General features: G+C 43.5%; 1 protein-coding gene across 1 annotated transcript in view; it reads left to right on the top strand.

Moving 5' to 3' along the window:
• The first annotated feature begins 1,613 nt into the window (after nucleotides 1-1,613).
• Nucleotides 1,614-12,781, top strand: part of LOC140528705 (E3 ubiquitin/ISG15 ligase TRIM25-like) — a 29,275-nt gene continuing 18,107 nt past the window's right edge. The window contains exons 1-4 of the mRNA XM_072646775.1: nucleotides 1,614-2,339; nucleotides 5,966-6,061; nucleotides 6,962-7,195; nucleotides 12,466-12,637. Coding sequence (XP_072502876.1) covers nucleotides 1,710-2,339; nucleotides 5,966-6,061; nucleotides 6,962-7,195; nucleotides 12,466-12,637 — 1,132 coding nt within the window. The 5' untranslated portion in view covers nucleotides 1,614-1,709. The remainder of the gene's footprint in view (nucleotides 2,340-5,965; nucleotides 6,062-6,961; nucleotides 7,196-12,465; nucleotides 12,638-12,781) is intronic.

The raw sequence follows: 12,781 nt of genomic DNA, 5'->3' as shown, positions 1-12,781 counted from the left end.
ATTATTAGCAAGTACAAGCCTTATATACTGTTCAGCCTTTTAAGTTCCATACTTGTGGCAAGCTAGTGATACATTTACCTCCTTAAGGTACAGATACCAGTCTCACGACTGCCTTAGAAAGTCTTAATAAGTACCAGAATGTTTACTCAAGACTGAGAGAACTGGGACTATTGTGTAGGGTTCCGGAGGGCCGAACCAACAACCTTTGCTCCATTTGCACAATCAAGTGGGCTTATCAGGCCATCATGTGCTCCTGAAACCGTTGTGGACCTCTAGGGTTCCCTACATTCCTCCAACCTATGAAAGCATAGTAAAAGCCTCCCTCTTTAGCTCAAGAGAAATATTAAGGAATAATATTTCTCCAACCTAAAAGTCTTTCAGACTTTCCCTTTAAGAGAATGGGTAGAAGAAAGGTTAAAGGACTGGATTAAGAATGAGAGCCAAATTTAATTTAGGTTGAAATAAGAACCTAGCATCCCCCTGACCTGCAGTGAATGGCACTGCACCTAAGGGCAGTGTCCTCTTTTCCATTCATGATTAAGGTATAGATGGAGGCTGGGAGGGAGAGGAGGGGGAAGTAGGAAGTAATCTTTTTCAATCCTTGAAAGGAAGGGTCCAAAAAGGAAGTGAGTAGTGACTTCTGGAAAGGTAATCCTAAACTGTGCTTTAATGCATTGTGATCTTCTGCTTGTTCAAGATTTCTATAAATTCTACCCCATGTCATCTTGTGGTACAGAGATGTATCAGAGTATATGACAATATGGACAACTCTCCCTCTCTCCAAGGTGGAAATGCCTTAAAGTCCTTCATAACTTGGCTCCCTCCCGTTTCTCTAGTCTCCTGACATTCACTCCCCTGTGCATACAATTCGATCTAGTGACAAGGGCTTCCTCGATGTTGCTTGCAGGGGATGCTCCATCTCTGAAGTTCGCATTTTCATTAGTGACAGCCTCCTTGCCTGGAATGTTTTCCCTCCTCTTGCCTTCCTTAAATTCAAGCCCTACTTTCTGCAAGAAGCCTTTACCACTCCCCCTTAAGGTTAGTGCTTTCTCCTCGCGATTACCTATATGGATATAGAGAGATAGTGTATTTATCTACATACACACGCATATATTGTGGTCGTCCTTCCTTGCCAAAGAGGGCCATGGCATCAGAGACATGATGACATGACTTGCACATGACTTCGTTTTGAGTGAGGGAGGGCTGTGCAGGTCACCAGCCTCACTTCTCCTCCAGAGCCATCTGAATCCAGTGCCCAGATATTCCTCAGGATGCCTGGCGAAGACCCAGGATGCGCTGGGGGACCTTGAGCCCTTTGGGCCATACGCATGTATAGGCGGCATTAGAATATACTCTCTTCAAGAACAGAGATTGTGGGTTGTTTTGAATTTTTATTTTTCCCTTTCTGTGTATCCCTAGCGTTTAGGGACATCGTCTGACACATAGTGGGTGTTTAATAAACGTCTGTTGGATTCGCTAGAGCACGTCAATGAAACACAACTCTTTCTGGCTTGCGTGTCTCAAAGGCGGAATGTTGATATTTTCCTTCCACAACCCCCAGGGCCAGCCCGGCCCTGCAACTCCTCCCCACTCCCCACGTGATTTCCCGTAACTCTCGGGGTCCCCTCCCCTCCGGCTAGTTTCATTTCTTTCTCCCCCGAGCCCGGAGAGTTTCTTTTCTTCCTCGAAGGCGTCGGGAGCGGAGCGCGATGGCCGAGCTGGAGCCCCTGGCCGACGAGCTGACCTGTTCCATCTGCCTGGAGCTCTTCCAGGAGCCCGTTACTATCCCGTGCGGCCACAACTTCTGCTCGCCCTGCCTGGACGAGGCGTGGGGCGGCCAGAGCTCCAGCTTCTACTGCCCCCAGTGCCGCCAGTGCTTCCGGGAGAAGCCCCAGCTGAAGAAGAACACGGCGCTGTGCGCGGTGGTGAAGCAGGTGCAGCAAGCCCAGAACCTCCGGGATTCGGGGCAGCCCCTCGGTGCGTCCCGAGATGGCGAGTCCTCGGACCTGCCGTCCGCGAAGTGGGCGCAGGCGAAGGAGGACACCGCCGGCAGCGTGGCCTGCGACTACTGCTTGCGGGCTCCCGCCGCCCAGACGTGCTTCACCTGCATGGCATCCTTCTGCCAGGAGCACCTGCGGCCGCACCTGGACAACCCGGTGTTCCTGAGCCACGACCTGCAGCCGCCCGTCCCAGACCTGGCCAGTCGCAGGTGCCCCGAGCACAGCCGCCTCCGGGAATTCTTCTGCTCGCAGCACGGCGTCTGCATCTGCAGCGTCTGCCTGGTGGGGCACAAGACCTGCTCCCCGGTGGCCCTGGACGTGGCCAGGACCCAGCTGAAGGTGGGCAGAGGGGGAGCGGGGAGAGGTCCGGCGGGGGGGACGCCTGGCAGCGGTTCGGGGTTAGCCTCAGGCCCCTGCGGGATACCGGTAGCTGCGGCCCAGCTAAGTTTCAATTTCCCGGGGCCGGGATTAGTTTCTCTTTCCTCCCTTTCCTTCTCTTTCCTTCGAGCCTTCCGAGGGAAGAACCTGTAGTTCAGCCAAGAAACAGGTAGGGGGCTTGTGGATGTGGGGGTTCAAGAGAGAGGTTCGAGAATCTAGGGGCACCTATTCTCCGCCTACCTGGGCGGCAGGGGCGCTTGGGTCCCTTTTCTGTGCGAGTGTGTCAGTTTCTTGGTCTGTAGGAGGAGGCGAAGTCATTCCTGCCCGGTACCCAGACTTGTTAGGAGAAAAGGCCACAGTCCACGAGAGAGGGCTTCCTTGAGGGGGTTCAAGCCCTGCCTCCTCTATAGTGGCCGTGTCACCCTGGGCAAGTCTCCTATTCCCCTCCGTGCCCTGGGTAATTTACAGATTGCTGGGAAAATGCTATTTTGCTTTGCTAGCGGGAAATTCCTTCCCCAGAATTTTTTCAGAGAGGTCCTAGGTGGATCCGGGGTCCCTCCCTCCCTATGGTCAGTATTGCTAAATCTGGGGAACCGAAGGTCCCAAGGTTATTTTGAAATATGTGATGGGGAGTGAGAGGAGGGTCTCCTTTAGTTTCCCAGTGGCCCGGATTGAAGTGACTGCCCTAAAACCGTGAAGCTGAGATGAGAAACTTTGTTTCCTTCAGTCTTTATTGGGTAATAGATTTTAGAGAGCTGGGATTTCAGAAGGCATTTAATCCACCCTCATTATTTTACAGATGAGGGACTGAGGTCAAATGACTTGACCAGGGTGACACAGGTAGCAAATGTTTGAAGTGGGAATTGAACTCTGGTCCTCTTACTTGGAAGCCAGGGTTCTTTCTCCTATTGCTTTCAATCTTCTGGTAAAACCAGAGGATTAGCTTAGGTGATCCCTAAGGCTCCTTCCAGTTCTAACTCCTATGATCAGAAATAGAGAATCAACCAGGCTTACTGTAAATCTATGTGTCTGTCTGTCTCTCTGTGTGTCTGTCTCACACTGTCTCTGTCTCTTTGTCTTTGTCTCTCTCTACCAGGCCAAAAATGCCTCAGAACTTCTCTCTGTGGTGTTTTGTTTTGTTTTTTTGGACATTATCTGTTGTATCTTGTAGTAAAAAGCGTATGCTCCTTGACATCAGGAACGCTTCTGGTTGTTTTTCTTTGTGCCTGAACCTCCTGGGATGTAGTAGTAGGAATCTAAAGATTCTTGAATTGAACCATGATGAGGTCTTTCAAGCCCAGAGCATTTTTGTAAAGTCTTCGAACCTTATGAACTCTAGTCATCATGTACTCTCCCTTTTTTCTTTTCAAAAATATTTTTATCATTTGTTTTTTAACATTCATTTTTTAAAATGTCAAATTCTAAAATCTTTTCCTCCTTCCCCCAGCCCATCTGAAACCCATTGAGAAAGCAAGCAACAAAACCCATTATACTTGTGAAGTCATGCAAAAAGATACCTTTTCCTTTTTAATGATGAAAATTGGTTCCACCATACACATTACTTTTTCCTTAATCTGAATCTTCTTGGGGTTTTGAGGAGGTTTTTGGTGGCAGCATTTTTTTAAAATAATATTTTATTTTCCTCCCTGTAAAGACAGTTTTTAACACTCAATTCTTAAAAATTTGAGTTTCTAATTTTTTCTATCCCTTCCTCACCTCCCCCTTCCCTGAGTTGTTAAGCAATTTGGTATAGGTTATACATGTTCAGCGCTGCAAAACATATTACCATGTTAATCATATTGTGAAAGAAGACACAGACCCAAAGGAAAAAAAACCATAAAAACAATATAGAAAGTGAAAAATAGTATACTTGCATCTGCATTTGGAATCAATCAGTTTTCTCTGCAGGTGAATAACATTTTTTATCATGAGTCCTTTGGAATTGTCCTGCATCATTGTATTGCTGAAAAGAGCCAAGTCATTGATCATGACAGCTGATCATTGTACAGTATTGCTATCACTGTGTACGTGTTCTCCTGGTTCTGCTCAGTTCACTCTGCATCAGTTCATACAAGTCTTAACAGGTTTTTCTGAAATCAGCCTGCTCATCATTTTTTTATAACGCAGCAATATTCCATTTACCACAACTTGTTCAGCCATTTCTCAGTTGATGGGCCACTCCTCAATTTCCAGTCCTTTGCTACTACGAAAAAGTAGTTGCAGTTAAAATTTTTGAGTTCCAAATTCACTCCCTTCCTTTCTTCCTTCGCCGCTTCTTGAGAAGGCAAGCAATTTGATGTAGTTTAGTTGGTGTAGTTGTGTTGCAAAAGAAAACACAAAGAAAAAGTAATCTGTAAAATAACGGAAATTAGTTTTCTAAAGTTACTTCCAGCTCTGATATTCTAATTGTGACTTGCCTAAGGTAACACAGCAAATTAGTAGTAGATCACCTCTGTCCCACATTCTGTCTTCCCAAATCCGTGAACACATGGCGTCTCAGTTCCCTTCCAGCTCTGTGGTTCTGTGATATACTATTTTGGGCCTAGGCTTTATGAAACTAAGAAAGGTTTTTTTTTTGTTTCTTTGTTTTTTGTTAATCGAAGAGGGCACCATCCTATAATTGGGGTTCAAACAGGACACTTCTGAGTGACCTGTGCTTTTAGAGTAACTGTTGTCATGTCATGGCTTGATTGTGCAAATTTGGCTTTCAGGTCAGGCTCAGAATTCTGGACTGTGTCAAGGGGGTTGTTACTACCAGCCAAATAGGGGAAATGAAGTTCTTTCCCGGGTGCCCAAGAGATCATATGCAACCTTATTGTCAAAAGACTGACTTCTCCTCTCCCCATTTCTATGTCCATACCATGGAATCAGGTTTTCCATGAACTTGCTGTGTGATCTTGGACAGGTCACAGTAAGAATGTGAGAGCTGCAAGTAACCTTAGATATCCTGGAGTTGGAGGAGTCAACCCTTTTTATAAAACTGTGTACTGCTTCTCAGAATAAGGTTTTTTTGATGCATAAAATGTAATATAATACATAGAATAATTAAAGAAACCAATTATAGAGAAAGTTACCCGACTATTAAAAGAATAAATTCACAGATCCTAAGTTAAAAACACCTAATAGTCTGAATCTCCCCATTTGCAAGGGAACCAGAAAATTGAAATGACCTCTCCAAGGTCTTGCAGCAAATTAGGAACTTGGAAAATGTTTCTCCATCTGTAAATTGGGAATAGTAAGCCACACCTATATCACAAGATTGTTTGGGAGATGAAAATGAGTCATTTAAAATGAGAGAGAATGCCTTGAAAATGAATTGTTTTTGAATTTAAAACTTTTGCTGATTTATTTTTTAAAAAATATTAATTTTTTATTCTGAACTTAATGAAAAAAACAGCTGAAATGATGATTTCCATATACATAGAAAAACAGAAAAAGACGATTGGCAGAGAAAATTAGTTTTTCCAAATATATGGTGTTTGGGATATAGCAGAGGGACCTGGCAGCCTCTGGGAGCATCATGGGTGTTGCTGAGGAACACTGATAGTCATTCCAGTTTTTCTCACACCTGTTATTTTTAATTGCAGTCCAAGATGAAGCAGAAGCTGGCAACCATATTTGATCATATCATTAGGGCTTCAAGTGCCTTGAAAGATGTAAAGTTGAAACAAAATGCAGTCCAGGTAAGTAGGCAATGCCTTTACCAGTCATCCAGGCTTAGATGACTTATCTCCCTGACTCCTAGCTGACCCATTTTAGCAGAGATATTCACAAATTGGGGATGTGCCCAGAGGCTCACATACCTAAAATCTTTTGACTCTAATTTGAAGATTAGAATTTTCAGTTATTTGGAAGTCTACCATGGGAAAGACGGAATTGATTGATTCTGTTTACAAGGAGAGAATTAGTGGTTGAACTAATTCAGTTCACTGTCATTCCAGTCCACTAATAAAAACTTTGCACCAATTAAAGTCATCTTTCAATGGAACTGGTTGCTTTGTGAAACAGTTAAGTTCCCCATCCCTGGGTGGGCTGCAGCAAGGCCTGAAAGACCACTGTTTGGAGATGGCTGTAGGGTGGGGAAGGTTGGCTTAGATGACATCTAAGATCCTTTCCAGCCCAAGATTCTATGCTTCTATAGGTCTTACAAGTCATTCTAACCCTTCTTGAGAGCTGAGAATCAAAGTTGCGCTTGTAAATGCTAGTTATAAGTCAAATAGCAAGTCATTTAAATCATTGATTTAAAAGATAACCTTGCACCCTGTTCCCCCTCTGCTTGCTAAGTAGAGATGTTGACAAATTGGGGGGCATGTCCAGAGGTTCCTCTAGGATAAAAGGGACCCATACTTGAAGCAGTGACTAGAGTCTTCAAATATTTGGAAGTTGACCATGGGGAAGATGGATTCAGTTGATTCCATTTTTAATCAAAGGGCAGATGTTGCCCTCAGCTTGTGTTAGGGTGTCTAGCACTACTCTGGTGAAATGACTGTCATGGGGTAGGGAAAGAGCTCTGTAGAAGCACTGGGGCTGTTTCCTCTTATTTAAAGCCACTCCAAATCAGAATCTCTCTTTGAATCCCTTAGGAAACAGCAGCCAAAAAGATGGAGTTGTTGAAACATGAATATAAAGAAATGAAAGCCCTCATTGAATCAGATGAGAAGAGTTCTCTGCGGAAGCTGAAAGAGGAAGAAAAGAGAGTTTTAGACAAATATGACCATGTTAGTCAGGTCTTGCAGAAGAAAAAGAGGGAAATTGAGTCTACGAAAGAAGAGATTGAACTTTTGCTCATGAAAAATGATGAGATCGCCTTTTTGGAGGTGAGTCCTCGTTGGGTCCATCCACAAGGGTTCTACTGAATGTCTGCCTTGCCTCTTGCTGGGCCAACTGTTCCCCTGTTTCCCCCCTTTCAGGAGTGTATCTGTTGTTGTTCTGGACCTGTGATTTCATCAGAGTAGGGAACTCCCAGTGTGGAAATTCCCAATGCAGATGAGCAAGTGATCTATAATTCAGCTTCAGAGACTTACACTGAGAAGTGTGTGTCAGGGGAGGACCCAGGACATTTTCTTTTAGGTGTTGTCTTTTTCCATTGGAAAATAAGCTCCTCCAGGGCAGGAACTTGTATTTGCATCCCCAGCCGTAGTGCCTGGTATTAAATACCTGTTTCCTTGTTGTACCTCACTGCCTCCCTAGACTTTATAGGGTGCAAAAAGTGTATGAGAACATGGAGCCTGCCTTTCTTTTTAAAAAAATGTTTTACTGAGCCTCTTCTATTTATGGCACCATCATTCAGTACTATCTCTATTTCTCAGTACTGAGCCCTTCCTTGTGACAAAGAAAATCTGGTTAGTAAATCCACCTAGCAGCTAGGTGGTGCTATAGTGCACAGACCACTGGGCTTGGAGTCAGGAAGACTTCCATCTTCCTGAATTAAAATCTGACCTCAGACACTTAACAGCTGGGTAAGTCACTTCACCCTGTTTGAAAGATGAAGCTTTTAAAAATTTATTTATTTATTAAATTGGGATATCTACTGTCTTGGTAGTGTGACATAATAGAAAGATGACTAGAGAAGAAGGAGGATATCTTGGGTTCAAGTCCAAGCCTATCTCTCTGATTTGTAGGAAGTCACATAACCTTTTTGAACCTCAGTTTCCTTATCTATAGAGTGTTAGAGTTGGTCTAGATGGTCTCTGAGGTCCCTTCAAACTCTAAATCTTTAAATATGTGATTATCTATGAGGGCTGCTAGGTGGCTCAGTGGATGGAGCACCAGACCTGCAAGCAGGAAACTCATCTTCCTGAGTTCAAACTTTGCCTCAGACACTTATTAGTGGTGTGGCCTTAGCCAAGTCACTTAACCCTGTTTGCCTCAGTTTTTCCTCATCTGTAAAATGAACTGGAGAAGAAAATGGTAAACCACTCCAGTATCTTTGCCAAGAAAATCCCAAATGGGGTCATGAAGAATCAGACATGACTAAAAAACAACACACACAAACATACTAATAGAGTGACTGCCCCTGCCCCTGCTAATGCCCATTCTATTCTCCCATTCTGCTGGGAGGAGGTAGGTATGTTATCTCTTCTGTCTGACTAGGTGGTGACTGATCCTGGACCCAGAAACAGGATGAACTGATTTCAAATATGGCTTCAGATACTTCCTAGCTCTCTATGACCCAGGGCACTTAGTTCATTTAACCACTGTCTATCTCACTTTCCTCATCTGTAAAATGGGAATAGTAATAGCACCTACATCCCAGAATTGTGATGAGGATAAAATGAGATTTTGAAAGCCCTTTGCAAACCTTAATGCAGGATTTAAGTGCTAGCTATTATATTATTATTATTTTCAGTTACTTCCTTTTAAGGAAGTTCCGCTTCCTTTGAATTTCCTTTCTATTTGTACTGTTGGAGACATTGTACTCTGCTCCTAGTTTTACTCATTCCATTCATCACCAAGTCATACAAGGTTTCTTACTTGTCTTTGATTCACATGCATCATTTCTTACTACACAGTACTATTCCATTGCATTCATGTAGCCTTTCCCTCCACAATGAGTACTTATTTTTGTGTTCAGTTCTTTGCTACTAGAGAAAGGGCTGCCATGAAGGTTTTATATGTATATTGGCCCTTTGTTTCTGACTTTGAATTCCTTGGGCAAAGGGCCCAAGGATCTCTGGGTCAAACGATTTGGATAGTTGTCACCTCTCTGGCGTAGTTTCAAATTGCTTTCCAAAACAACTGAACGGACTCCCAGCTCCAGCAACAGCATGCTAGTAGGCTTTTCTTCCACCACCCCTCCAATATTTAGGGGGTTTTTTTGGTCATTTTTTCCCCAGATTTGCTTGATGTTAGATGAAGCCTCAGAGTTGTTTTAACTTGAATTTTTCTTAGTGTTTATTGATTTGAAACCCAGTGTCAAGTGGTTACTTGGAGTCTGCAGTTTTTCTCTTTTTGAGGGGTCAACAATCACTTTAATCAAGCACGTATATCATTCACTTAGTTCAAGGGAAAAAGTCAGCACCCTGAACTTCAGAGAAAATACAGAGAAATAAAAATCAACAGACATGCTTCCAACTGTCTAGCATAAGCAATACATACATCCTAGATCAACAGACAAATCCAACTGTCTGACCATTACATACATACATAGTTACCAGAGAGGGAAGCACCAACATCTGGGTTTTCAAAACTGGAGGGCTGCTTAGTGTCTTTCCAGAGTCTCATCTGACACACAAAGCTTCTTCCAAAAACCAAACCCCCTGCAGTTTTTTTTTTAAACTTACTAGCCTTTGACCATTGGTATATTGAGGAGAATGGTTCTTGGTATTAGACATCTGTGTCCAAATCCTTTGATTTGGAATATTATTGAATAGTCAGAAATGAGGATGACGAGGACTTCAGAGACATATTGTAAAATCTGCATGAAGATGATATGGCTGGAGAACTCTACCCCATTTTCAGTATCAGCCTGGTTTGTCCTCATACTTATCTACCATCCTTCCTATAACAGAGTATGATACTGGCTCAGTATTAAAACTTTGCTAGGGAGTTGCAAATGAGGGTCCTTCCCACCTCCACACACATGGCTTTCTGCCTTAGTTGAGATGCAGTTTCATTTAAATCTGCAATTATGGGGAGGGAGACCCACAGACTGATTTTGTCCCAGGTCCTACACTTGCCTAGCATGGAACTTAGTTCTGTACTCCCTACACCCTAGCAAACTCCCTGCCCACTCTCAGCCAAACATTTCCTTTCAGTTGTTTTTCTGGGAGTTGGGGGAGGAGTGGAGTGGTGCATTCCTGAAATGGTGCAGTTTCACCAGGTTTCCCCTTGTGGTCAAGATCGATAATGTCCATGAACATTTGATTATGTGAGAGGTAGAGTGGTACAGTGGAAAGAGAGCTGACCTCAAAGCCAGGAAGATCTGGATTCAGGTTCTGCCTCAGACTCACAATGCTTATGAGACTTTGAGCCAGTCAGTTAATCTCTCAGGGCTCTAGGCAACTCTAAGCAAAGCAGGTGCTGATCTGCATCCATAAAGGGATTTTCTTTAAGTAGGAGTTCCCTATACCTGTGAAATCCCAGGCCCAGTCCCTGCCCTTTTCCCCCCGTCTCAGGTTCAGGGGGCCACCTGTGATGTAGCAAAGTTATCTGGACCTTAAAGGAAGGATTCTGGGGTATTAGGCAGGTTGCTTTTTCCTCTGAGTTTCAGCATCCTTGGTCAAATCCAATTCAAGAAACATTTGGTTGGAGTTATGGCTACCAAAATGACAATCCTTTGCTCTCAGTGAGCTGGTAGTCTATTGGATGGTCTATTGGGTGGGGTAAGAAGAATATATGCACAAAAATATTTGACGGTTATCTGAGGAAGGAGACTAGACTAACAGTGGAGAGATCAACTGAGCTGAGCCTTGCAGGAAGTCAAGGATACTGAGAGGCTGAGTGGAGGAGGAAGTGCATTTTAAAAAATATATATATTGTATTGCTGTTCTTTTACAGCTATGTCACTTTCCACTGACAGCCTCCCTTGTAACAAATCAGAATATTGAGCAAAATACAGTGGCCATGTCAGAAAATGCTTCCTGTATTCCACACCTCTGGTGCAGTAACTCTTGGAGGAAAGATGAGACACAGACTTCACCCACAAGCCCTCAGAGGTCATGATTGGTCACTGCATTGATCTGCCTTTTGGAGTCTTGCAAAGTGCTTTCCCTCCCTTTACATTGTCCTCCTGGTTCTGCTTATGTCACCAGGCTTCTCTTCTAGCACGGATCATTTCGTACGGCTCCTTAGTAGTTCCATTCCATTCATACATGACATGTTGCTCATTCCCCAACTATTGAGTATCCACTTCATTTCTGCTATAATAAACAGGGCTTCTCTAAACATTTTTCTGTAGCTGAGACCTTTGGAGAGATCACATTCCAAACCTGAGAGCCAGTTGTTCATAGAAACATGGAGGGGACAGGAGATGAAATGTCAAGTTCAGGAACAGCTATACTTGAACACAAAGAGTTATTAATGAAGGAAAATAGTTTGAGATAAAGCTGAAAAGGTAGGTTAGATCCAGGTTGTTGAGGACTTTCAAAAGTAAGCTAGGGAGTTTACAGGCAATGGGTAGACAATGAAGGGTTTTTATGGCCAGTTCTATGCCATTGGAAGATGATTTTGGCAGCTGTATGAAGGGTGATTTGGAGAGAGGAATGACTGAAAGCTCAGCAGCCTATTAGGAAGCCATTATAAAAATCCTGCTGAGAGGGAATGAGGGACTGAAGTGATGTGGATATGAAGGAGGAGAGAGAGGAGGCATGTGAGACATTGTGGAGGGTTAGGTATAGCAACCTTTTGCATATAGAGGAGGCTGCAAGGAGAGGCATGCAGCAAGCATGACTTCTACTGGCTAGAAGGGAGCCTTTGAGATGTTTCAGTGCATACTCTTTATTTTAAGCAAAGAAACCATAAAGAAATGTTCTTTGAGGGGATTGGGCTCTATGGGGCTTAATCAAAGTCCCTTAAAGTCCATAAGCCTCAAGGTGGGCCTATTCAATGAATGGGCATTACCTCACCCTCAGTGAGTACCTGCATAGACCTTGGCCCCTTTAGGCCAAGGTCTCCCATTGCATCCTGGGCTTTCTCCAGTCATCCTGATGAGTATCTAGTCACTGGATTCAGATGGCTCTGGAGGAGAAGTGAGGCTGGTGACCTGCACAGCCCTCCCTCACTCAAAAACAAAGTCAAGTGCAAGTCATGTCATCATTTCTCTGATGTCATGGTCGTCTTCGGCAAAGAAGGACGAACACAAGCCTCAATACCAATACAAAAAAAATGAACCCTGATTTGTAGTGTTTGCCTATTTTTGAGATATGAATGTTCACACTGAAAATTTAGCAGTTGGTTTTTGTTGTCTGATTGAGGCTGACTCTAGCATGCCTCTGAGGATGAGGCACTTTATGAAGCATTTTACCAGTATTTAGGTAAACTTTATGGTTTCTTTTTATGGGCTCTATGGGGCTTAATCAAAGTCCCTTTTGTGATTCTCTGAAGCTTAACCTTGACAACTTTTCCTGTGCTATCTGACTTGTTTTAGAAAGCCTGGAAACTGCAAGAACTTGTCATCAAGGCTGTGTATGTACCAAAGAATGAACTCGACCAAGATATGATCCACAGCGTTTACAAAAAAGCGTACTCCCTTAAAGAGGTTTTAAAATATAAAACAGACAACTTGCATGAGAAGAAAACAGAGGAAGCGACTGGTCCAGGTAATTACTGGGAAAAAAACCCCAAACTATTTTGATCTTAACAAACTCCAAATCCAACTGGGACTTCTATATTCATAGTAGAACAGAAAAATATTCATAGATTTGACTGCAGACTGTTACATGTAGCTTCCTTTTCTTTTGAAA

The sequence above is a fragment of the Notamacropus eugenii genome, chromosome 2 (assembly GCF_028372415.1).
Source record: "Notamacropus eugenii isolate mMacEug1 chromosome 2, mMacEug1.pri_v2, whole genome shotgun sequence".
NCBI lineage: Eukaryota > Metazoa > Chordata > Mammalia > Diprotodontia > Macropodidae > Notamacropus > Notamacropus eugenii.
The sequence above is the reverse complement of the archived record's forward strand: the minus strand, read 5'-3'. Positions and strand labels throughout refer to the sequence as shown.